At 41.0% G+C, this 27646-nt stretch overlaps 1 protein-coding gene across 5 annotated transcripts; it reads right to left on the minus strand.

Annotated features, from left to right (window-relative positions):
• Positions 1–28: 28 nt before the first annotated feature.
• On the minus strand, positions 29–27341 carry hdac11 (histone deacetylase 11). Of its 5 annotated transcripts, XM_036001759.1 has the most exons (12): positions 27105–27341; positions 26617–26676; positions 25472–25620; positions 23861–23961; positions 22202–22228; positions 21537–21653; positions 16944–16986; positions 14612–14688; positions 9252–9314; positions 8051–8147; positions 3750–3928; positions 29–930 (listed from the first exon to the last, which is right to left on the minus strand). In XM_036001759.1, the coding sequence occupies exons 2-12, from the start codon at positions 26649–26651 to the stop codon at positions 688–690; spliced, it is 1131 nt and encodes a 376-aa protein (XP_035857652.1). In that variant the 5' UTR covers positions 26652–26676; positions 27105–27341; the 3' UTR covers positions 29–687. The 5 variants fall into 5 exon arrangements, with proteins under 5 accessions (XP_035857652.1, XP_035857651.1, XP_031136706.1 ...); XM_031280846.2 differs by lacking the exon at positions 22202–22228 and having other exon boundaries at positions 30–930; XM_031280856.2 differs by lacking the exons at positions 22202–22228; positions 27105–27341 and having other exon boundaries at positions 30–930; positions 26566–26676.
• Between the last annotated feature and the right edge of the window lie 305 nt (positions 27342–27646).

Raw genomic sequence — 27646 nt, forward strand, 5'->3', positions numbered from 1 at the left:
GGGGTGCACGCTCTTACTGAGTGAGTTAAAGGCCGCCCAAGCTCTTCCAGACATTTAAATTAAAAAACAAACTACTCTTTTTAATAAAAAGAATAAATATAAAGTGGAAATTTCAAAATAAAAGCACATCTTAAAGATGACGATATGTATTGATATTTAACCTTTGTATTGATAATATTGGATCATTGAGGATTGAATCGATATATCGATGTATTGTTACACCCCTACTAGTAGCTGTCTTAAACGCGGTTAAAATGCTGAAAGCTAAACGGAAAGGAAGGACTCCAACACCGGGACGTTTACCAGTCGTTACCAGTCTGCAGCTGGCCACTGCCCTAGTCGAGGTTGTCAGAGAAACCACACCGACGGGACTTAATGGTGCATTCAATTGCAACTTGTAAGCTCATGGTGCATTCAATGTTGTTGTAAAGTACTCTTCTGCCATCTAGTGGTTCCTTTTTTGTCGTTTAACAGCAATTGACTGGTTAAAATAAAATTATTTTTACATTTTCAATAAATCATTTACATTTGACCATATGGCTTTAGCAATAAACAAGCCGTTTTTTAATGTCAGCGACTGTCGTTTTGCGGTCTAGTAAGTATCAGTTCACGGTTTAGGCACTGGCGCCGTTTGAAAGGTATCGTTTTAGCACCGGTATCGGTTAAAAAAACAATACCTAACCCTACTCATACAGCAGTGAATGTTGATCCAACAGATCCAGAGCTGCACATCATGCTGGTCACCAGTGATGATGATCCCTCCCCCTCCAGAGCCTCTGCTCCAATCAGGCCCTGCCGGTGCAAGTTGAGGATGGAGTCAGCGATGATGCGGGCGGTTTTCTTCTGGTATCCCCCAGATGTTACCATGAGTATGGGGATGCCCCGTCGCGTCGCAGCCCTGAACACAATCTCATCTCTATTTACAATGCCCTGGCAGAGAAAGACAAGAGAAACGCTGGTCTGTCAGTCTATCTCCGGCCTTGGATAGTACTAGTACCTTATCTGAAGCCTCACTCGAGGAGGGAAGGGAGGCCTGGATGGTCCGATATCTCACTTCTCCACTGTAGAGCAACAAACCTCTCTGGGCGACATACAGTATAAAGGAGGAAAGAAACACACATCCCTGTTCATCTAGGGATTGAGAGTGGGAACAGCTTGTGTCAAAATTCTCACTGATTATGGAGCACAACTACTGATTTCATTATTATACAGGAAACACAGTGTCTGAATTGAGCCAAAATATGTGCCAGTACCATTACTCAGCAATTGCATGACATGATCATCGCATGTGTCTTGGATATATTTGTATTCATATCTATACTTTGTAGGTAGGGGAGACCCTGAATATTCGACTATTTAAAGACGTGATCTAAGGAACCTGATTCGACTGCCAATCTCACAGTGGAAGCGCTGCAGTTTCTGAAAATGTGGTTATCAAACAAAGGATTGTTCCTTTCGGGCTATATGGGGCTGCTATGTTAGATTTGACATGTAATTGCTTGGTTTTTACCCAGTAAATCATGATATATAGTGCTGGTAGTCAGTACTGGTGAGTCCTGGACCAAACGACAACTTTACATCATTTTTAATTTCAGGCCATATACTGTACCATCCCGAATCAGCTCTACAACACACATCAGTGTACCATTCCCAATAACACATTCTTATTTGCTCCAATTATTCTCTGGAATTTGCAGGATCACTGGCAGGATATCTCTGCACACAGGAAGTAATAAATCCAAATTTATCTCAGTATGCTTTCAAACTTCCTGACAAATTAGCTACATGAAGTGCTCATGTAACACGACACAGCTGAGCCTGCCACTCTTACATTCAGATATTTCCCCTGCCATTACAGCGCTGCAGATGAAGAATTTGATCTTCTAAAAATGGTCAACATGTATCTTATAAAAGGGTTTCTTCAGAGTAAACAGGGATGTGAAGTGATCTGAAGATGCTCTTCACTTTCACTAGTAGCCGGTGCATTTGAACAGACACATTGCTACAAATCGGTGTCACCTCCATTCCTGTATGTAATGCCATCTAAAATGAACAAAAATCACAAAAAATGAAAGTTGTGTTTAGGTTCATTTTTAAGGAACATAGGAAAGATGCAGGGATACCTAAAGGGAAAGTAATGCAACAAAAGATATGCTTCCTGATTTCATTACAGAGCTGCAAAATTGGAAGAGTTATTGCAGGCATACAGGGTTTCTGATGTTAAAGTCCTCTTAATTTTTTCTATAGACAATGCTACAGTAGGTGAGGCGCGATTGGAGAACTTCCAAGGCTTGGGTGTATGTGAAACTCTCCTTGTTGAAGTCCTAAAGTACAAAAGATGAGAAACTGTGTTTGTGTAAAAGCTTGTGTACGTATAAAACATATGTGGAAAAGAACTACAACTCCCAAAGAGCATTTTGGTGAGAAACATCCCTCTCATTGAGTTTGAAATTTTGTTGCATAAAATAAGCACATCGTCTGACTCTGAGGTTGAGAATCATGGATGTACGAGTTAAAAATGAAGATACTTTGGCGAAAGAACAACAATGGTGAAAAGTAAGAGCAGGGATATACTAGCTTGGACCGACGATGAGGTGGAACTGTTACTGAAAGGTCTGTAAGACTACCTAACTGATAAGACTGACTGACGTGTGTCCTCGTTTCTAAAGGTCTCCGTTTGTGCCCGTCCAGGCTACAAAGCAACCCCGGAGTTTTCAAACCAAAACGGGGGCAGCAGTGTTTCCAAATGTCTCTGTTTTAGGGGCTCGGAGACGACGCAGTAGTGTTGCCGCAAGGCGTAAATGTAGCAAAAGATACCTGTTTTTAAACGAAAACGTAGTAGTGTAGATGTAAACGCATACAATTCTATGCTTTTTATCTACAAGAGGCTATCATTGTGTTGACATTGTGACGCATAGCAATGTGATGAACATTCATCCAATCCGCGACTGAGACTGCAACCCCCAGCACAGCCTAGTGGTAAACAGTGGTGGAAGAAGTATTCAGATCCTTTACTTCAGTAAAATTACTAATACCACACTGTAATAATACTCTGTTACAGTAAAAGTCCTGCATTGAACATTCTCGTCTCCCTCCTTCATTTTACAGTCCAATGGTGGCTAGAACGGCTGGAATGGATTAATCTGCGTTATTTTTTTTAATGCATTATTTTTTCTCAGATTAATTAATTGAAATTAACGTGTTATTTTGACAGCCCTAGTTTTTATGTGCAAGTGACTGATGGGAACAACATCTTTGAAATTGGTCCAGTATTAAGCGAGATGTGCCCTCTGATTTATTTGTTTTTCTATTTAAAAAATAAATAAATTATCAAAAAAATTTAACTTACATTTTTTATGCTTTATGCCATTATTACTTTGTTATACTGCTCAAAAGACATTTAGGAGCTATTCCTTCTTCTGGCCATGGTTGTGCTTTTGAGATGTCTTGAGATGCCAGACTTGCAGATTGAAAAATTAGCTTACAGTGAGGAATAATGTGACAGGAGCAAAAAACGCTCAAAAATGGCTTTGGTTTTCAGAGGGTTAATTGTACAGCACAATTTGGAATTGTTACAGCTCTAGCTGCACCAAACATTCAACTAAATATTGCACATTTGATTAATCGCGGTCTTCGCGATTAGCTAACTGCATTCTTTCAAATCGCGATTTCAAATCGTGACTCTGTCACTCCAGGCTTATCAGTACTCACTTCTGGAGTAAATTTACATTGGGTGTCAGACAGAGTACCTGTGGTGATATAGAGAGTCCTCCAAGCGGGTCCCCATCCAGGATGTCCGTCCCTGCGTTGTAGACAATGATGTCAGGTTGGACCTCGTTCAGCGCTCCCTCACAGTGGAGCTCTACTTTCTGAAGGTACTCGGAGTCTTCAGTGCCCCAGTCCAGCTCCACCTTTCTCTTTATGGCTCCTGGAGATACAGAGAAATGGAGACATTATGGATATCCACACTAGAGTGCTGATCTGGCCGCATTTTTCTGTCCGAGCCCGGCCCGCGTCCGACAGAGCAGTAACCGAGCCCGACCCGAGCCCGACAGGCATTAAGATATTTACGTCCGAGCCCGACCCGAGCCCGATACGTTTTTTTCTCATACTAATGACACATGTACGTTTGTTTGTGTGGAAAGCCCTCTTTTATTTAGCAGCTGTAGGAAGGCATTCAGAAATGTCAACAGATGAGCGCATCAGCGCACACGGGGCAACAAGCGCACGTTAACACAGGTGCACATCTACATAATAAGCTTTTTTTAAATTTAAAATGGTCAGTGCCTTATCGCGCTGATGTGACCGAGCCCAACCCGAACACCAACTTCTCTAAATATCTGCCCGAACCCGGCCCGGCCCGTCGGGGGCTCGGTTCGGGTATCCATCCTCTAATCCACACTGATCCTCATCGCAAAGCCACAGAACACAGCTGCCATCAGTCAACCAACCACAGGCGGAGGGGATATTTAGAAGAGGTAGATTTGTCCCACTCAAAAAATATGAAAGACAACCCACTCCCCGAAAGAGGTAAAAATAACCATTCAAGGGGCTCAAAACATGTACGGAAAACATGATTTGTGTCTACTTGTGCTACATTGGGGGAGGGGGAGGGGGGGCAAAGAACACAACATGTATTTATGTAGCTTTAAATTTGGGAGCTTATTGGCTTTAACAAGGTTAAAAAAATCCGGAAACCATGTGATGTTTTTCCTTTTCCTTTACATACGTACATAAAAGACACCATAAATTGCTGAAACATTCACCAGAATGGAGGAAATTAAGTGTTTGATGCTTAACAATTTATTGTGAACGACCACCAGACCCCCCCCCCCCGGTTACTGTAGATTGTGTCCCCAGCAATGTTGAAACAAAAGCTACACCCTTGGAACCAACCGTAATAAAATAGGAGCAGTTATCCACGGGCCTGATGTATACGTGGGCTAATTAATAATTGCAACAGCATATCTTTTAACTCAGGCAGAATAAACTTACCAAAACAAATTTCTGCTCACTGAATTGTTACGAAATGTTCAGGCGGATAATTGTGTTTCTCTATCTATAGAATACTCCGGAGTGTAAATCTGCAGCAGTGCTTTAATTCATTAGCATGTCCATTTCCAATAATTAATGCAAATGATGAAAAAGGTTCATTATAAAACCTTGATGTTTCAAAATTCAAACAACTTTCGAACAATTGTCTTTCTTGGTAGTTTTTCAAGGCTAGTCCTGCTAGTTTTTTTTTTTAAGAAGACTTGAAAGAAAAAAAAGTGAAAAATTGAAAGCTTTGGTCTCTTTGAGGGTACAAGGAAATAAATGTGTCTTGGACCAAAAATATGAAGCCGAATGGAACTGAGGTTTTTTTTTTTTAATCTTAAACAAGCCAGAATGTACATTTATTTTACTTTCTTACAGGGTAGATATCATTATGAAATTCAATTAGTTGCAGAGAAGAAGAAGATAGCCAAAGGATGGGGAGAGTTTTAAAGGCAGGACTGTGCCGTTTCGTCCCCGGAGTATTGTAAGAATTGGGGCCAAATGGTAACGTGGTTGCTGTCAGATCAGCTTTAATGTATTGGCACATTAGTTTGGAGTAAAAGCCATGATTATTGTGTTGCATGGACTCCTGCATGATATATTTCCTGCTGAGTGCTAATAGAGTGAGTATAGTAGTGCAAAGGGGAAATCACAGCATATAATAATTAAAATGGCACTGAGGGACATCTAGGGGCTGGAACTGGAGGAGGAAGCCCCCTTCCACCCTAGTCTCACATTGCCAGACCTTCCTCCACAGCGCTGCAGAGGAAGGTTTGGATAGTCCACACAGCATTCCTGGATGGGAGAATAACGTGCTCTGGTTTATTGGCATTTCTTTAAACCAATCACACAATTGTCTTGGGCGGCGCTAAGTGCCAGACGGAGCAACGGTGCCGCTTGCAAAATAGTCTCAGGAAGGAACTTGTTTTGGTGAAACGTGTACGTTCAAAAGTAGTTTTAGTCGTGCAACAGAAAACTCAGATTGGACAGATAGTCTAGCTAGCTGTCTGGATTTAACCTGCAGAGATCTGAGGAGCAGTTAACCATAGTCCTCAGAAATCCACCGGAGGTTAGAATGCCAACACAAAATAAGCGGAAGGTGGCGGACATCCGGCTGAAATCAGGGGCATCCAGCGGAATTTCCGGCGGCACCTGAACAATCCCGGAAATGAAATGTCACGGATATAGACTACCTCCACCCTAACCAGGCATCAGTAGCAATGTGTAGGTTTTTTTGTCGCCAGAATACATCACATGTAAGTACATGAATACATATTAAAAAAAGTTTGAGAGGAAAATTGATGATGCTACAGGGTTAGTTATTCTACTAAACTAAAGTGAAAACTAAAATGAAAATAAGCAGTGAAAATATTTATTGTAATTGAAACTCAATAAGAACTAAGGGCGTTTTCACACATACCTCATTTGGTCCGGACTTTCGGACTTTTCAGTTTGATCCGAACCAAAATTACAGGTGTGAAACCTCCCCCGGACCACGGTCCAGATCAAAAGACCAAATTTTGGTCCGATAAAAAGAGGTGGTCTCGGTCCGGACCAAACTGAACCATGGTCCAGTTCGTTTACAGTGTGAAAGCATTTTTTGGATGGTTCGGACTTTCGGACCAAATACAAGAAGCTCTGGCAGCCTCTCCTTGTGTTACAAGACCGGGGAAGCTCCTTAAGGAATAGCTCAGTGCTTAGTGTGTAAGCTACATGAGAGAGTGAGAGTGATGGTGAGAGCAGAGCAGACAGCTGTCGGCTATCAGAGCAAAGAATACATCAGCAGTTTATTTGTTAAGTGGTAGTAAATGTACAGTGTAGGTTTCCGTTTGTCTCTGAATAAATGCTCCAGAAAGAAAGTTCCCGTGTCTCGCTTCTCAACATCACAACAAAACAAAAAGAGCCGCGGCAGTGGGGGAGAGCAGCAGTCAGCTGAAAAAACTCCGACACAGAGAGAGGATACGAGAGGACGGGGAAGCCCGTCTACAAACCAATCAATTATCAGTATCTGTAGACGCAGCTCACGTATGTCATGACGGCAGGACGTAGTTTTGTCACGTATAGATCTTTAGTGTGCTTGCATAACTGCAGTGTGAAACCAAAATTTACGGGATCAAATGTTACAATGTAACAAAAACATGAACCTTGGTCCGGACCTTGGTTCGGACTTTCAGGTGTGAAAACGCCCTAAAACCGTCAAGTAAAACTAAACTGAAACTATATTGCCAGGTTAAAAAAATGATTAAAAAAATAATAACATGAAGCTAAATCATTGCAGTTTTAGGTTTTTAGCTATAATTTATCACTGCTGAAAACAGGAGACCCCATTTGAACGGACAGAAATTGAACAGACTGAGACATGAGAGACATGAGACGGTGCTGTGCCGTAATTGCTTCACATCGGACACTAAAGAAGCGCAAACATTAAATATTACACATAATCTCCAACCATGTATTTTGTATGTATATGTAGCTACATACTTGATATACCTTATAAAAAACTTAACTAAAATGAAATCCAAAAGACAAAACTACAATAAAATAAAAACAAATTGAAAATTCAAAACTATTATAACTAGAGATGTTCCGAGACCATTTTTTCCTTCCCGATACCAATTCCAATACCTGAACTTGCGCATCGGCCAATGCAGAGTATAGATCCAATACCAGTGCGAAAGAAATATATGACATGATATGATTACTATCATTGTTGAATGGTCTGGCTCAGGTTAAACCCTTTGTGAAACATGAACAATTACAGACAGAGAATGAATGCCATAAAACTTTCTTTTATTGTCTAGTTTGACAGTCAGTCATAACGAAAAAAGAACATCACTAAAATACTTTAAAAGGTAGATTTTTTTTCAGGGCTTCAAATTACTTGGTATCAGATCAATGCATAGTTTCGCATACTCACTGATACCAGCTTTTAAGGCTGTATCAGAGGCATTTGCGATACTGGTATTGGTATCGGAACAACTCTAATTATAGCCTCTTGGTGCTATCAACTCACTTTTGGCATATCCGTCCCCAGGATATATGTAGCGATTATACACATCCATGATGAACACTCGTCTGTCGTCCAAGAAATCACGCTCGTGTCCATTTCCCTACAACAGAGCACAACCACAACCTTTATTAAAGACCTCATATTATGCGCACCCCAACCCCACCCCTCCTTCACACAGTTGCTAGTAGCCAAGGAGGACACAGCGGATTAAAAAAACATGATGGACTCTTCAGAAGAGGTAATTATCTTCACTTGAGTTTCTGCGTGTGAAAGTCGCTGGACGCCACAAGCTTCTGAACATAGTCATACTGAGAAATACAGAGAGAGTTGTTTGGCGCTGATAGTCTTATTTAGCTTTGTAGCAACTCATTTGGCAATGGCTAGAATGGCGTACGCTCGTTAATATCAAAATGTTGCGCACTAAAGCTTTAAACATGCAATATGAAATTGAACAAATGTCTTCATATTAAGTGTGTGCATAAATAACACAAAATAATATCTATCTCACAATGTTAATGCAGTGTGCATTTCCACAGTACGGAACCCTTTTCCCTGATTATTCGGACACCACATGAATGCAGCTCAAACGCCCTATCTTGCAATGTTAACCAAAGTGAAACATAATTTGTGTATCCGCCCAGTGATTTGGATCTGCTCCAAAATGTAACCCTCCGAGGTTCGCCTGGTCTCCTTGTGGAAAAAAGAGCCCAAATAACTTATTTCAAGTGAAAGAAAGGACAAAAAACTATATTTAAGCTCCTCAACCGGGAGCAGAAAGGCTGAGACACTTTTTGTAGTTCAGACAGAATCAAACATAGATCAGATTTTCTCTGATCAAGATTTTAATTTATTTATTTTGGCTTTATTTTGGCTTCGCCAATGGCACAGTTTTTGAAAAAACGTACACATTTTCTACAAAAGCAGAGAATGTGATGCGTGTGTGTTTGAACAATGTTTTACACAACACACAACGCACACATCACAGAGTTAACAAGCCCAAGCATACAAGTAGCTGACATTACTGCAGATAACCAGGTGATAGTCTAATATTATCCAAAGCTGTTTGCCAGTGGAGATCTTTTCAGATACATTCCATTGAATATGACAGTAAGGGCCAATATGGCCCGCAGAGAGTCTCATTGATTGGTGTGGTAGTAAAAAAGGATGCACATTGACATAAAGAGAGTTAATGGTATTGGCTCACCTGATGAGCATCCAGATCGATGATGGTAGCCCTGGAGATGCCCTCCACTCTCTCAAACAGAAACTGAGAGATGAATGGGAAAATGTTTGCTCTCTCTCTGAAGATGACACATTCACAAACCAGACTCTTTCTATGGGATTCCAAAGTAAAACTCATTCTTTGTACAGAAATGTCCACAATAACCGGGTTAAGCTCATACTTATGTTATGGTTCGAAGATGTTAAAAGAAAGGAACCTGTTCAATAGCTGCATGTAAACCCTTCACTCCTTTCTTTTTTGGTACTCAACTGTGCATAATCTAGTACTTGCAAAGCATGATAGTGTACCCTCATCAGCTGCAAGATATTGAACATGAACACAAAAGCAAAACTATGTAATGTTTGCTGAACAGCAGCCATTGTGGAAATTGCAGTTTGAGAGAGATCAAGCCCTCAAGAACATTCCTGGGCTGTGAGCCTTCACAAATACAATCTAATTCTGTGGGAAACACTGATCGTGCTTTATATTCCCCACAGTAACTGTGTTTACATTCTTTCATGTACTTTGTGATACAGACATAGACTGTAAAAATAATGGACAAAGCTTCCAGGCCTGAAAAGTGAAGCCAATGCGGAAGTGCCTTAAAGCTAATTTCCAGCAGGGAGAAAGAAGTTGGTTTCTATAGAAGTCTATGACAGGGTTCTTGCAGGTTTTAGTAAGTCAAATTTAAGACATTTTAAGACCATAAAGATTGTAATTTAAGACCTACACGACGCATTACCAAAAAAATGGGTACCGCGTGTAACCAACAGCAGAATCTAGCCATGTCTCGTTAAAAGTACACTTTCCCATTTTCCACACGTAGGCCTAGCCGAACTTTAACAAACTCTGAGGAGACGCAGACGTATTTCGCGGGCAGGTATTGCATTTATCACGGGATTTGTAGTTTTATCACCGCGTACGTACCAACACTAATACCCCCCGAAAGAACTACAACACACCGAACCATCGTTCTGAGGGCAGCGTTCTGCTGGTTTTATTACAGAGCAAAGACTCTAGAGCTCCGCTTTGTAGGCTACGACTCCATACTTTCTCTCTGTAGGCTACGACTCCATACTTTCTCTTTGTAGGCTACGACTCCATACTTTCTCTTTGTAGACTACGACTCCATACTTTCTCTCTGTAGGCTACGACTCCATACTTTCTCTTTGTAGGCTACGACTCCATACTTTCTCTTTGTAGGCTACGACTCCATACTTTCTCTTTGTAGACTACGACTCCATACTTTCTCTCTGTAGGCTACGACTCCATACTTTCTCTTTGTAGGCTACGACTCCATACTTTCTCTTTGTAGACTACGACTCCATACTTTCTCTCTGTAGGCTACGACTCCATACTTTCTCTTTGTAGGCTACGACTCCATACTTTCTCTTTGTAGGCTACGACTCCATACTTTCTCTTTGTAGGCTAGGACTCCATACTTTCTCTTTGTAGGCTACGACTTAAGGGTGCTCCGATTGATCGGGAACCGATCATTATCGGCCGATAAAGGCTTTAAATAGTTTGATCGGTGGTCTCCATAAAGGCCGATCAGATAGGCCGATCAGATGACGCACTACTCGTGAGAAAATGTTCTATACGCAGCTAAGTTACACACCAACCAGACGGCCGACCGTTGGCAGAAAAAGCAGTTGGACTGATCAGTCTCCCCGAGTTGGTCAAAAAAAGTGCCTCGGAACCAGGGTGGGAAATTAGCCTTGTATCCTTGTAATGGATTGGACAGTTTTTGTCAAAGAATGCTGTTGCTAAGTAACAATGCACAATGCTTATAGGAATCGCGTTACGTTACTGCTAATGAATCCCTAACATTTCCGGATTTTGCTTCTTCATAATAAAAACATTCAAATACCAAAATAACGGAGGACTTTTATTGTGAAGAACTTACAGGAAATTAAACCGTTCACAGCCGGGGCTTTGACCACGCATAGTCGAGTAGCTAGTTTTCAGCGCAAAACATTTCAGACCGTCCTGCCAACCTGTTTACATTTTAACGTCAATGTAGACTAGAGCTTAGATCGGCCCAAAAAATCAAGCCCGACCCTACCCGAGCCAGAGCACGTTGTGTCCGAGACCGGCCCGGCCCAACACATTAACTGTATTACATAACTATAACTTATGAGCCCGAGCCCGATTTAAACCCGACAATTTTTTAATACGTGGGCCGTTATAACTGACGTCCTCAACTACAATTCAGAGTTGTTTGAACTGCAGAAATCTGTTTAGAATAATACAACAAGGACGAAGCCTGTAAACTGCTGTTAGTTCAGAATGGAACGGATCGCAAGTGGATCCGAATGAAGAAACGTAAAAAAAAAAGAAACAATGATGAACAACATATTGTTGTCACTGCCCACGACTTGTTTAAACTGCTTCCATACCGCCGACTTTCCTCCACACTTGCTCAAAGTTAATTCTCCTGTTTTTCTTTTTTTCTTTACATCTTCAAGCTCTGGTGTGATGCGTGCGATGACATGACACGTGCTGCATTTTGTAACTGCAGCCTAACTTTTGTACACATTTGTTACTTTTATATAGCCTATATATATATATATATTTATAATATTTCTGATTATGGCATAGCTATCTCCCCACCCAAATAGGATAATAAGGTAATGGATAAAAAAAAAAAAAATAATTGCTTGATCAAGGGCCCGGGCCCGGCCCGAGGATGTGGCGGAAAATAACGGCCCGAGCCCGACCTGACGTCCGGTCGGGCTCGTGTCGGGCTCGGGCTTGGGCCGAGAATCTAAACTCTAATGTAGACTGTAACGATGTTTAAGTCGCTTGAAAGCTGCTGCCATTTTAATCCTGTTGGCTCTCTGCTGCTCAGTTCCAGCCCGCGACTGACGACACACACACACACACACACACACACACACACACACACACACACACACACAGACACACACACACACACACACACACGGTGGATGCAGGAAAAACCGGAGATGAGACGTACAGGATGACCTAAATTGAGGACAGCTGCACTTAATACATCCATGAGCTATACTCGTTATTGTAAAATCAATGATAAGTTAAAGTCCAATAAGTCCTTTATCAAACCGTATGAATGTGTGTCCCAGACCAGGATAGGAAATTAACTTACAATGTAAAGATCAACAAGCTACTGACACATAATAAAGACATTATATTAATAAAATATGTATTAATAATAAAACATAATTAATAAAGCAATTCAAAATATGATAGTGCACTCTCTTTTATAAATTTGAATTCTGGAAAAAGTGGCTGGTAAAAAATTTAAGTGGCCCCACCCTGCTCAGAACACACTAAAGACACACTGAAGAACACACTGACAGTTTTTCCGAACGAGGCTTTAGCTATAAGCTCTAAGCTGTTTAAGGTGTGTTTCTAACAGAGGAAGTGGAATGTTGAACATTTCCTGTCAATAAAAGTAAACCGTTGACAATTCACAATACATTATCTTCTGTTAATTTTAATACTTATTCATTGTTGTTAAGAATATTAAAATTAATATATGATAAATATATGACATGATAAATAGAAGGTTTCAAATAGACCCGGTGATCGGTGATCGGCATCGGTCGATACTGCTCACAGCAATCGGTGATCGGCCCCAAAAATCCTGATCGGAGCACCCTTACTACGACTCCATACTTTCTCTTTGTAGGCTACGACTCCATACTTTCTCTTTGTAGGCTACGACTCCATACTTTCTCTTTCTGCGGCCAGCATTTCTGGAAATGAACGAGGGTAAAACCTTTTTTAGACCTGACTAACTGAAATGTAAGACCTCGGATGAAAATCTGGCTGTTTTTTAAGATGTTTTAAGGCCTTAGATTTAAAGTTTATAATTTTATACTTTTTAAGACCCCGCGGGACCGTGCTATGAGAAAGTGACCCACTTCTCACTTGATTTATTACCTCAGTAAACATTTTCATAATGAGTTTATGGTCTCAATCGCTAGTTTCAAGTCTTCTTCAACACAGCATGATGTTCATTTAGTAAATTATGGTCCCATTTATTTTAAAATAGACGATAAAGCAGGGGATGCTTTAGGACCTGTCAATCAGGACAGAGGCTTAGCAATGCTAACCATGCTAACACTGTAGACATTAAAATACGTGTTAAAAAACTTGTTTTTGGGTGTTGTCCATGTTTTCATCTTAAACTTTGACCCTCTCACTTCTGTGTTTTCACTTCAAAATTATTTGAAACATTTTGGTCGCCTGAACAATGTCCTGCCAACCGCTACCGCTAGCTACTGCTAGCTACTGCTAGCTACTGCTAACTAGCCGTTGTATTCAACCAAGTCATGTAATAAGGTTGTATAGTCTGCACCTATTCATAATGCTTTGTCTCAGTTTATGTACCTTTCTGTGACTGTTTGGTAATTAACGTTAGCGTGGTGCAACCAAACATCGGCACAACTTGAGAATCAAAGTAACTAGTTTCAACCTATTGTTGTAGTGTGGACTTTACACCCTAACTTCAGAGAGAACTTGCACACAGCTGGTGCAACAGGCTGCTGGTGAGCTACAGTATGTAAACTTCTTGTTTTACTTTTTGTTATGAAACCTGTCAAAGAGATCAGGTCAAAATCCAATGTCCTCATTATTTGCAATAATACATTCCTAAGTTCAGTTGAAGCTAATTGGAGGCCTTAACAGTGTTAGTTGGTAGTGCTAGAAAAAAAGTTAAGCTAACCTTTAAGTTTGCTAACATTAGCTAGCATTAGCTCACATTACCAGACCTATCTCCACAGTGCTGTGGAGTAAAGGTCTAGCTTCACCACAGATACATTCTGGCATAGGAGAAAATAAGCGCTCTGGGTTGTTTGCATTTCTTTAAACCAATCCCAATCTTCTTGGGCAGCGCTAAGCTCCGGGCGCAGCGACGGTGGCTCTGCTAAATAGTCTCAGGAAGAACTTGTTTTAGTGGAACAGTTGCACCCCGCAAAAGAAAACGCCACATACAATATTAAATGAAGTTAACTGTTCACTCAAAACAGTAACATGAGCTATTTAAATTAGCTGATACATGGTTAAACCTCATTTGATCTTACCAGCAAATCCCTGCCAATCGGTCCCAAAACGTCCCAGTTAGAGAATAAATGCTGTAAACATATTCTTTGTAAATCTTAACAATCATTCCCCGAAGGAACCAAGCAGGCCTGTCTTGTTGCACGATCCAAATTTCTCAAAGTTTGTTTTTGTTTCCAGAAGGGAGACACAGAGAGCGGAAGACAAGGGACATCCGGCGGAACATCCGGCAGCGACGAATGTGAGGCAGTTATCCTGGAAATGTACCGTCGTTGATCCAGACTAGTACTACTTACCTTGATGGCCAGAGTGATGTCAGCGAAGGCACAAAAGCCTCCTCCCCTGTCGCTGGAGCAGTGGTGGAAGCCTCCTCCTGGGAAACAGAAAATCCACTGGCTCAACATCAGGGCCATTAGACAAGCCGAGAAGGGCTATTATTTTAAACCACCATAATTGGTCCTGGGCTGTTATTGAGTCTATTGCAGCTCATAAAAATGGCTGCTGTTCCCCTGTGGCACAACAATGGGTGTATTGACACCAGAATGGGACTGTTCAATTGCTACTAAAATGCTTGAAGTGCAGCAATGTACAGTACAGGGATGGGAAAAAATACTGTGTAGAGACAAATTGGGATGATAACTATTCATTCAGGGTAAAAGTTATACTCCCCTCTGCCCTGCTACGCTCATGTTCATTAAACTACAGTGTAAGGTAGAATATAAATACAGGCCAGTAAGGCGACGGGGGTAAATATGATTACCATTTATTGCCTGGCCTCCAACAAGTCTTTTATAAAGCCTGCATCCTATTTTATTTCTCATTGCTAAGTTGAGTTACTTATTGTGTTTTATTGTGGATTTTATTAATGTTTTACTGCAGGTGCTTTGTTGCTTATAGTATATTTTATTGTTGATTTCATTGAGGTTTTATTGCGGGTGCTTTGTTGCTTATTGTATTGTTTTATCGCTGATCGTATGTGACGTACCTTGAGTGCATTGAAAGTCGCCATTAAATAAAATGTATTATTATTATCACAGTATTGAGACACAATATGTAGACGTCAGACGCATTTAAATAGCGTTTATATAGTTATAGTTTATTAATGCAGAACAATATTTCCACCCGATTCATTAACAGAAGGTGTGAAGCAGCTGACTAAGCAGGAGGTACAAAGTAATGATGCAGCTTTTTTTTGTTCTCTGCTTGGCACAAACTTGGGGTGGTGGGTATAAGCAAAAGACATTCCATTTAATTTTGTTTGTTTTCCATGTTTTAGGGATACAAACCCAACTGTGACCCCAAAAACAAGGTACATACCGACCCGAGAATTTTGTGTACTGTTACACCCCTAATATTAACGTATTGTGTAGGAGACAAGGTTGGACACCGACAGTAACTTAGGGCTGGGTACCATATTCAATACTTATTAGGCACCGACCAAAGTGCCTCTAAAGTATCAAGTATTGAAAAATGCCTTGTCATTCAATACCCAATTTCAATACCTAAGGAGTAACACCCAAAACACACCGCAGACGAAAGTGTCGCGTATAGTTTGGACAGTGGCTGTCAGCGTCTGATGCGACGAAAAAGGTGTCTTTTCTTTCCTCCCGCGTGTCACAGAACCGTACACCCACGACCCTTTCCTAAACCCGACCGTCCCGTTCTTCCCGCGTGTAACGGAACCATACGCCCACCCACGACCCTTTCCTAAACCCAACCGTCCCGTAGTTCCCGCGTGTCACGGAACCGTAAGCCCACCCACGACCTTATCCTTAAAAGTCCCGACCAAGCATGTTTACTTAAAGCGCTAAAGGAGACTTTTAGCGTCAATAAGAACGACAAAGGCACCTGACCAAGCGTCCATATTTTACAAGATGGGTGTGAGAACGTGTTCTATTTTTTACGCGATACGTGAGCGTATGTGTCTAGCCAGGCAGGTAATCACATACAGGAAGACCACAGTGCAGCCAGATATTTTCCAAAATAAAAAAATTTCAAAATAAAACAGCCAGGTTTACGGTGATTTTGGCTGTCTTGACTTCTCAGCTGTGTCTACATCGAGACAGGTGGTCAGGCACGCAGGCGGATAGACAGGTGGGAGTGACCTGGCTGGAGGTGGTAGGGGTTGTTGTTGGATGACTACCAAACACACAGACAGAGAGAGAGAGCCGAGAGAGAGCAGAGAGGAGAAGGATATAAGAAATACGCGTCCGGTATGAATGGCCAGGCGCACGATCAGGCACGTATCTACGCAACACTTACGCCTGCGGTGTGTTCCCAGAGTAAATCACATCACCATCAGTGAGCCAATGAGCACGCAGCATGCTTCTACCAAGATCTAATAATGGCTGCGATTGGCTGTCTAACGTTAGACGTCGTAGAGACACGCGGGGAAAAAAACTTTACGCTACGCACAGAGAAAAATGAATAAATAAAAAGATTGTGCCGTAATGTGTAACGTTGTACTTTCTTTTGGTTTTATAAAATTGCTATCCACAAAAGTTAAGGAACCAGTGTCGAAGTCACGGTATTGGTATTGGTAACGCCCTCTCACATATTGGAGCTGTATGCAGAGGGATTGGTTGTCTATTCATGTGTTATGCGTATCAGCACAAGATAGTCACTCACCTACGTTTATAGCCCATCCTCGGTCAACAGCTAGTTTTCCTGCCTGTGGAAAAGACAAAATATTTCAGTTAAATTTCCGAAACCAACATTGAAAGATTAATTTAAAAAAAAGTCCCTTTCTGAGTGAAATAGAATATCAAGTTATACATGAAAATTTCCAAATAAACCACAAAATGCAGCTACAATCATTGAGGGTTGCATTCACCAGAAATGATTTGTGTATTGAGGAACAGAAGAAAGAAATAAGCAATCTCCTTGGAAAATGTTTCAAGGTGATGCATTCAGATGCTGCTTTTCACTGCAGGGCACAGATCTGGAAAAAAAAACTTCAAATTCTGTATGTGTTTACCACAGCTTCTCTTTTTTCCCCTCATTTGTAAAGCTGCCCTCGAAGGCATTGCTAATATATCATTATTAACACCTGTGCTGATGTCCTGATAGGAGAGGACAAAATGGCCTACATTAAAATGGCTCCGTGAGAGCAACAAGCACGGATTTTAGACTGAGACCTTTTTCGAAAAAGCCTACTATCTTCGCAGTACATACCGATTTGTGCAAAATGTAGCATGTAGTATGCAGTATGTAGACAAAATCAAAATCTACAGTATGCCAAAAATACCCAGATGTCATACTGATTCCGAAAAAATCTCCAGTATGCATCGGAACAGCCTACCTCGCCTACTGTATCCCACAATGCAAAGTGCTGGAACGGTCAAAACAACTGTGGCTTGCAGTTTGTGACCAACAACTGGAAGCTTTTTACAATTTCCGTCTGCTATTTCATCACTTAATTCACTTTTGAGATTTTTTAAGGCGGAAATCATCTGTGTAGAATTGGAATATGGGTTTTACGAAAATTTATGCTGAATCCCAAATTTGCGGCAACGATTTTTTGGAGTTGAGAACTTCTACAAACTGACGCGACAGCCAGCTAGTGCCTGTCGGGGTCGCTAGCCAGCCGGCCAGAGGGTCGTGCTCATAGACCCCGCTGTAAGCTGGCTGCATACCACCGATGAACGCAGTATGCAGCAGTACATACTACATAATGCGTCCGTCGGTATGTACAGTAGTAGGCGGTTCCGAAAACAGCCTGAGAGTTAAGCAGTCAAATTACCCAATAAGCTTTAGCCATACTGCCTGCTGACTGCTAAGTCACTGGTTGCTATGGTGATTTCGGTCAAGCTCAGTTCTCAAAGTCTTACTTATAACTCAAAAGACTGTAACTGCTATCACAGGGCTCGAGATACCACCAGCTACTTTTGGAGGAGGCTGTGGCTTAGGTGGTAGAGCGTTTGCCTACCAATTGGAAGGTTGGTAGTTCGATCCCTGGCTTTGCAGTCCCATGTCAAAGTGTCCTTGGGAAAGATTTTTTTTCTCCCCCAAATTGTTCCCAATGCTGTGCCATCGGTGCGTTAATGTTTATCTGATGAGCATGGGGCACCTTGTACGGCAGCCTCGGCCACCAGTGTATGAATGGTGAATGGTTGCTGTACTATGCAAAAGCGCTTTGAGTAGCCGTTAAGACGACGCGCAATATAAATACAGACCATTTAAACTATATAACTATATACTTATAACTGATAAAGTTGCAGCCAACAGCCAATAGTCAAGTGAGCAGTCATTTGTGAAAACCCTGACAAGCCAGCCACCGCTTCGATTTTGACGCTCGTCTATTCCTGGTGTTGCGGTACCGGTACTTAGAGCGGCCAAAAAGGATACAGAAAGACCCGCATTTCAGCAACAATTTCTCACATTTTATATACCAAATAAAACCGCCAGCAAAGAAGTCCTTAATAGATAATACTGTTTCCATAATAGTTTTGCTGAGAAGCACAATGGATTTCTGCTCAAACTATGACCTTATACAATTACAAAAAGTAGTTTGACTGTATATTCATGCACAGGGAAAGTCAGCTTAAATAATATTGTTACACATAATGTTCCCATTTTTTAACTCCCATAAATTAAATACATATTTTCCTTTCCTTTTATGTTTGCTGAAATTTAAAACGTAATCTTGTTCAGGAAGACCCTGACTATGATCATGTAAACTATGATGTTATTTTACTGTATATTTGGAGAAGATTTAAAGGGAAAGTTACCTCAATTTACATTCAATGTCAATGTAGGTGCTGGAGCGCACATTTACTTATAGAATAAAAGTGTAGGATAATACTCACATACATAGGGAATTCTCTTACAGACCCACTATATGTTAAATCTAGCCTACTCTTAAAAGCATTTTTTCCTGTGAAAAGAGAGACAGGCAGTGTTTGTTTCACATGTTGATCAACCTAATCCTAATGTGCATGGCTACGCATAAGGAAGGGGTTATTTAGGACTGGCTGCTCCACTGACTCATGCTCCTAAGAAACCACCAGGGCTTATCTACTACACTTTACAAATAAAAGGACATTCTTGGGAATGTAGTTACTTTCAAACCGCTATACTGTTCTCAAGGATTGATGAGCAAAATGTAATCAGATAAATCATTAATAACTGAGATGTGCGCTACATTCACGGTACATTTCTTTTACTAAGAGTAATGCTGTGGCAGCATCTACTTTTAAAGGCAGGTCAAGATTTCTCTCTTGGATGAAAAAAGGCCCATATATTTCCGGAGCTCAGCGTGTAGGACACCTGAGGGAAAGAGATATGAGATGGAGAGACTCTGTGTAAATGCCACACTAATGGCCACTCTGGCCATGGCTCTAACACTCCTCTCTGTATGGGGAAAAACAAGTGCTCAATGTAAGCAGTGAGAGCACCACCATGACTCCCAGAATGCATCTCTTTAGGTAAAACAGACCTTAGGCATGATGCTAGGTCTAATATTACTTGCAATATATCAATTTTGTTTTTATTTAAGCTTTATTTAACCAGAAAAAAAAACTCATTGAGATTAAAAATTTTCAAGAGTGTCCTGGCCAAGACAGGCAACAGTACAGTCACACATACACACACAAACACAAAGTACACAAAAAACATTAAAAACACAAAACAACAACTGAAGCAGCCCTATCTGCCGGTGATTTGATTTCTCCCTGCAGTTCAGGCTGGAAACCTGTACATTATTCTATCCTGCTTCCGTTACAAATTTGCGGGAACCAATCACAAACTGGCTTATCCACCTGGCGCACTATTGGCGGGTTTAACACGATGACGAGAGAGAAGCGACCAAGCAGCTTCTTGTTTACATAGCGGCCACCGAAGCGCAGCAACCCGTTGATGTCGCTGTCGCTGCTACGTCACCCGGATCGTTGGTCTGATTGGTTGAAGGACTATCCAATTGCGTACAGAGTCATTTGAACTATGCCTGTTGATCACGCCTCTTGTGCAGTAGAAAATACAGAGCAGACTCCCCAGACTAATGTTCAATCTTAAAAGATTCAGCTTGTTCTGGTGATAGCCTGACTATTTAAATTCTGTATTTGATTCTAAATTGTCCCGTTTGTGATGCTGGCTGGGTGCTGGGGAGCTGCATGTGTGATCTGTGATGCACCTGCAGAGCTTGTATTTATTTGACAAAGGTAACAGAGACAGTAGTGGATCGCGTCATCAGTGTTGGGAAAGTTCACTTTCTACATGAACTAGTTCAAAGTTCAGTTCACAAATTTTAAAATGAACTAGTTCAGAGTTCTTTTTTTCCATTTGTTGCTGCGAACTATTTTTTTCAAAATTATTGCCACAGCCCATATAGAACAGTTATCAGTTTTAACACTGAAACTATGCGTCAGATTTCATCTTCATATCCAATTTTGAATCCAACCAGGGTTTACATTAGCATTGAGTTTAAATGATCATATGACGCCTCCTTGCTGCTTCGTCGCCTCCATGCTGCTTTTTGTTTTGATGAAGCATGCGGCGGTGCGACACTGGTGGCTGGTGTTGCCAGATTGGGTGTTTTTTCCACTACATATTAAGGCTGAATCTCATTTCTCATTTTACCCCTTCCCCTTACCCATACCCCTTCGTCTTACCCCTAGCCCTTGTCCCGCAAAACCAAGTGGTAAGCGGTAGGGGTGAAATCATACCCCTATGAAATGAGACACCACTTGGTTACATCATCATCCCTTCCCCTTAGCCCTACCTCTCGATCAAAATGAGTATTGGGACAGCCCTTACTCTCACATGAACGCGGAAAACTAAGGGGAAGGGGTAAGACAGAGAAATGAGATGCAGCCTTTGGCCTGTTTACGGTGTGTTTTAGCTGGGTTTTCGCCTGGAAGGCTCTATAGAAATCTGGCACCCTATTGAACGAAGTTAAACTGAGAGAGCGTGCCGTTCACAGACACCAGAAAGAACGAGTTCACAGTAACGTTCATCAGGCAGTAATACAGTACCTTCAGTTCACGTTCGCCCAAAATATGAACGAGTTCATGAGCTATCGTTCAATGAACGCGTTCAGGCACACCACTGCACGTCATTATCTGATAGTGGTACACTACAGAACATTGTCTCTATGTGACATAGAGACAAAGACTTCCTCTGACAAATGACGTTGGATAGTCAGAAGATGGGTAAAATATGGTAATATTACCAGATACAAACATGAAGAGACACGGAGAGGAAATGAGGCTCACAGATATCTACCATTATTGTTCCTCCAGTCTGTGTCCGCAAAGGCCTCAACACTTTCCGCTGCACCAGGAAATTAGGCAGAAACAGGAGGGGTGGGATTTCTGTGATCGTTGCCACCACCAGAGACCACTAAAGTGAAAAAGAACACAGTTAGTCACAGTATATAGAATCCTTTTTTTCTGTGCTATGACTCCATCCCTTATCAGGCAAACAAAGCCACAGATGAGAGGACCTCAGTTGACTGAAAAGCATTTAGCAAGACATCTTTGTTTCATGGAAGACAGAATCAGGAGTACTCTTTATCGTTCATTTATTTTTTTAAACAGACACGCTAACTGAATGACTATAGTAAGATATATTATAAATATATATATATATATATATATATATATATATATATATATATATATTTCATAGTAAGATACATAACCCCACCCCCAGACAATCAGTTCATTTTGAACTGATGTGTCAGTGGCATGTAGTTGCAAAAGTTGCAACAAAGCACAGAAAGCCCCAAAAAAAGGAGGTAAGAACACATTGTGTTTCAATGTGTGCCCACCAGGGTTTGGATATAAAAAGGTGTAGAGACTAAAGAAAGAGTCTCGCTCTCGACTCTCACATGAAAACAAAAGAACAGCAACAGAAGAATGCAAATTCACAGCAGAGTACTGAGGTACCTCTCTTGAGCCCTCCAAGATTTGGTTCTGCATGCAGCAGAGGGGAGAGAGAATAAATACAAAGTCTTTGAACATGATAGAACTACTCAAGGGCGAAGGTTTTGTTTCAACATTGGGGGGACACATTATAACCGGGGGGACAGGGGACGGGGGACGGGGTTGTTCTGTGGACCCCCAGTATAGTCTGAGCGTCAAATAACTTTGTTCCCTGCATTCTGGTGAATTGTTTTTGCAACAATTTCTGCAGCACAAGTAGACAAAATTGTTTTCCGTCAGATCGTTCGTAGATCTCGACATTTTCGACCGCAGCTTCATATGTTGCCACTGCAACACGAACGCGTGCTGCGAGGTTAAGATGGTATGGTCCACTATAGGGGTGTCTGAAATCGTTGGGAAACGAGCCCCTGGATGTAGAGCTGGGAAATATATCGATATTATATCGATATCGTGATATGAGACTAGATATCGTCTTAGATTTTGGATATCGTAATATCGTAATATGTCATAAGTGTCTTTTCCTGGTTTTAAAGGCTGCATTATAGTAAAGTGATGTCATTTTCTGAACTTACCAGACTGTTGTAACTGTTCTATTATTTACACTCAGTCATTATATCCACATTACTGATGATTATTTATCAAAAATCTCATTGTGTAAATATTTTGTGAAAGCACCAATAGTCAACACTACAATATTGTTGCGGTATCGAGGTATTTGGTCAAAAATATCGATATTTGATATTTTGATATTGATATTTGATTTTCTCCATATCGCCCAGCCCTACCTGGACAGTTAATTCTCCCTCTTTTGGCGAGTGGGTTGTCTTTATTATTTTGTGAGGAGGACAAATCTACCTATTCTAAATAATGGGGGGGGGGGGACATATCCCCTACATCCCCACGAAATCTACGCCTATGGAACTACTGCTATCAGCTTTACTTTTCCTGAAGCAAACACTCCTTTATGAGAGATTTACAACCACATCTCAGTATTTCTTTATCAATGACTGTTTGGCAAATTGCCACAAACAACTGAACTGCAGCCTCCTAAATCCACTCCGGAGGGAAAATCAAATGAGCATCCTAATCAAGTCCTAGGGCGGATAGATTAAAAGCGCAAAAACTCTTACTGACTCAAAGGACTCGGAGAGGTGCTTTCTTCTGAATATATGCTTGACATGATGGATTAGAATGACGACCAATTATGTCACCTCCTTGCATTACAATATGAGAAGGAACATGTCAAATAGAAGAAACATTTAAAGAAAATCTGAGAGAAATCCCAGACAACAAACTCTGGTTTGAAGACGATTGTGATTGGTTTAAAGAAATGCCAATAAACCAGAGCACATTTTTCTCCTGTGCTGGAATGCTGTGTGGACTAGCCAGACCTTCCTCCACAGCGCTGTGGAGGAAGGTCTGGCAAAGTGAGATTAGGTTGGGAGAGAGAGGAATGTGAAGCAATGCGAGACTATGATTTAAATATCAAATCAATTTAAAATCCTGATGGACCCCTTACCTCCTCAGTACTACTGAGCGATGCGTGTAATACACAGAGATGTACAGAAAGAAGTGAAGAGATGAAGAACTGTAGTAAACATGCCATGCTGTCATAATGAGAGATGCACTAAAGGTGGGAAGTGTTGGGGGGGGGGGAGCAACCTTTAATCTGTTGAGGTAGCGCTTGGTGTGAACCACCAGCAGATCCTCTTCAGTAGCTTCACGGGCTTCCACGATGTTTCCATCGGTGATGAAGTGCTCCTCTGAGACAAAGGCATTGTTTGATCAGAGTTAAATAAATCAAATAGGCTTGCGACTAATAATATAATGCTGTTGTTACATGAAAAACTTGGGATTGTGACATAAATTCTATAAGCTAAGGCCCTGCCCACACAAACGCAGGTATTTTCAAAACCGCAGCTTTAAAAAAAATAAATAAGTGATATTTCCTATTGTTGTTTTACACAACCACAGTGTGCTTGTTTAAGCGGCTGCTTGAAGATTTACGCATACATAAATGTCTGTTAAGTCACTTTCTGTTGCCGAAGGAGGTAACACAATGGTGATTGAGCCAATGGCCAACTGATGAAAGTATTGTAACAATAATATATTTGCAGTATTATGAACTGTGAGTTTTTTTGTGATTGTTGCGGGCAAAAATCCTGAAAAAAAAAATTGATTATGCGGCACGTTTTCTTAAAAAATGCGATGGAATATGCGGGATATTTATGCAATGAAAATTGCACCAAAAATTGTTAACAGCGCATTACGTGGTGGTGGCACGGAATGTGTGAAAAATCCGTGTGGCCACCACGGAAAACAATGCCAATGTAAAGTCAATGAGAAGATGATGTAGCATTAAGAGCGACTATGGTAGCGCTGTGTAAGGTCGAAATTTCGCGTAAGGAGGCCGGTCAGGGTGGTGGATGGGTCAAACACAGGACTTTCACCCAGGAGACTGGGGTTCGTGTCCCACATGTCAAGTTTCCTAAAGTCGTTTTCTTCTTTTCCGTCCCGTTCTTCCCGCGTGTCACGGAACCCTAAGCCCACCCACGACCTTTTCCTTAACTTAAGGGGCCGTGTTCATTTAACGGAATTCTTCCGTGGGCCCATCACGGAATGTTTTGCGATTCCGTGAAACTGACACAGATTTTGAGTTAAGGGGCCGTGTTCATTTCACGGAATTCTGTGAGATCAGGTTGTACACGCTGTTAAAAAAAAGAAAAACAGCCTCTGAGTCTGAATCTAACACAGATGGGTCATTAAAATCGATTACACAACAGGTTCCTTTGCATGATTTTGTAAATATGTTGGTTTAATCTGCAGAAGCAGCCACTTTTTCTCTAGGTTACTGCAAAGGTGAATACAAAAAAAGTCCAAGGTTTTTTCCTCTTTCAGCAGAAGCTCAGTTCTTTATTTGCACTCTTATCTTCTGAATGTTTTGTGAATTCATTAAGCTGTGTACGACACTTTCTATAGCAAAGTCAATCCATGGTGCACAATGCATGTTTTAGCAATAACTTAGTGTGAAGTCGTGCCAGTTAGCTAGCGACTGTTTTCCCTCGGCCTTGAAACCCGTGCTGGGCCTCATCTACTGTACCTGCACAGACTCCCACAGGGAGTTTTCTCAAATTATCTGTGCTCCATTGCTCTGCCTTTCCCCTACTCAAGCAACTACATCTCACCTCTCCACTCTCTCCTCCTTGTTCTCTACGTCTCTTTGCTTCTTTGATCAACTCTTCCCATCTGCCAACGTGTTTCTCATTCTCTTACCTTTCAAGAAGTGAATGACTTTCCCCCACTTCCCTGCATCAAATGGATGGAGCTTTTCAAGGCCCATGAAGGTGATGTTGTAGTCTGGGTGGTAGACAATGGGAAGACATGTTCGAGGGATGCTGGTGTACAATTCAGTGTGGTGAGAGCTGAAAAAAAGAAAGTAAGAAAGGTGTTTAATACAACACTGCTGCATTACATTAATTGTTATTAATGATTTCCCCATTGGCTTAAAGTGTAACTTCTTTTTTTTTTCAACCTGGACCCTATTTTCCTATGTTTTTGTGACTGATGGTAACAACAATTAAAATGTGTAAAACAAAAAATGAAATTAGTCCATTATGAAAAAAGCTACAATGTTTTTCCATCCACAAAAAGTGCTTGTTTGTCCACTGACATGCTCACATTATTATTCTAAGTGTCTGTCAACATTATGGAAAGGATCCCTACAGAGATAGACATTTTAGTTAAAGAGTAAGATCCTTTTAGTTTAACATGAAACAGCCCCGAAATCACCATCACCAAACCCACATGGCTCCGTTTAAATAAACAGTAATTTTATGATCGTAAAACACACTTCATTCAAAGTGGACAGAAACATAATAAAACTATCAAAAGCCATCTTGTTTTGTCTTTTCACTGTTCCAACAATCACCACTCTGGTTTGGTTGTAATAAACCCTTAATTCACCCATTTACATGTGGAAATATGCTGGCTCTATACACGCTATAAGTACTACTTATTTAAATAGAGTTTGGTGAGTTTGACTATGGTCATTTCTGAGCTGTTTCATGTAATCAAAAATAATTGTACCCTTTAACAAAAAGGTCTATCTCTGTAGGGATCCTTTCCATAATGTTGTCAGACACTTAGAATAATAATCCAAGCCTGTCAGTGACAAAATCTGCACCATTAGTGGATGGAAATTGATGATGCACATTTGCCCTATATGGTTACTGTACATTGCAGCCCGGTTTGCAGCTGCAGGTTACAGTGTTCTCGCTCAATACTGGACCAAATTTTTTGTTAACATTAGTCACTAAGACACCAACGCATGGGAAAATAGGGTCCAGGTTAAAAAATACCAAAATTACCCTTTAATAAGCATTCTTGGAACTGTCATGCTGTTAGTTTGTGCTGCTCACCTCCTCTTCCCTTCATTATCTTCTTTGTGAGACATGTTTTTCAGGCATTGCTACTTTCACCTGTGTGTGCAAAGAATACCAATGGACAATGAAATTCATTCACCTGTAACTACTAACTGTAACTCTCAAAACATTAATAATTCGGATTAAAAATCACAATGTTTCACAATTCTTTAATCTAGCAATGTAGTTTGTAAAAAGTACATTCTATCAACGTTAAATGTTACTGCACAAGAAAGAATGGGGGACAACCATAGACAGTATGCAAACTACATTTATCGCGCATGCGCAGTGACAGATATACATTTTCAGAGACGCAACGACAGAAGGAAACGTGTAAATCGAGTCGACACTGACCGTGACACACACAGCCTCCGAACATGTGTGTGCAGGTCTATAATGATTTGTCCCAGCTCATTTTAGCTAACGTTAGCTACTGTGTGGACTGTTTCAAAGGACAGAAACTAGCAACAGCCGATGTGACTCACCTGCCACTGTGTATGCGGAGTAACGCTGGTCACCGGTCACCGCCAACAGCTCCTGGAACTAAATAACCTCCGTTTAGTTACTGGAGACGTTCAGTGTTTGTCCTTTTGATTTAGCTTCGGTTATTTGTAACCGCTAAAAGAAAGAACACGTCTTTTGTTCACGGTGTTGCTTTGACACATCCTTATTACGTCCTGCTCCACTGCTACGTAGAATACGTACTGTACGTAAGAATGTGCTCGAGTTCCGTCCGTTACGTTGTTACCGCACACGTACATTTAAGGCAGAATAAACATGAACTCCAAAAAGCTTACACTTTCTTTCTTTCACTGTCTATATCTTACTATCTTGTCCCGTTCTTCCTGATGTATGCTTACTCTGTTGCTGATATGCCGGACGTTAGACAAAAAGGCTTTATTTTGATCCTGCTCAATGTACATTTAGTTTCAATCAGAATAATCTTTATTGAACAAGGAATTTGACTCTGGTTGCTCTCAAAGTACAACACTCACTTAACATAAAATAAAAACAGAAAGGACAGTAA

The sequence above is a fragment of the Sander lucioperca genome, chromosome 6, assembly GCF_008315115.2.
Source record: "Sander lucioperca isolate FBNREF2018 chromosome 6, SLUC_FBN_1.2, whole genome shotgun sequence".
NCBI classification, from domain to species: Eukaryota; Metazoa; Chordata; class Actinopteri; order Perciformes; family Percidae; genus Sander; species Sander lucioperca.

Coding starts and splice junctions, on each gene's coding strand:
- hdac11 (XM_036001758.1), bottom strand. CDS start 22,516: ATGAAGCTGCGGTCGAAAATGTCGAGATCTACGAACGATCTGACGGAA. Junction 21,654..22,201: donor TCTTGGAGGGCTCAAGAGAG/GTACCTCAGTAC, acceptor TTTTCACTTTAG/TGGTCTCTGGTGGTGGCAAC. Junction 931..3,749: donor GACTCTCTATATCACCACAG/GTACTCTGTCTG, acceptor TTTCTCTGCCAG/GGCATTGTAAATAGAGATGA.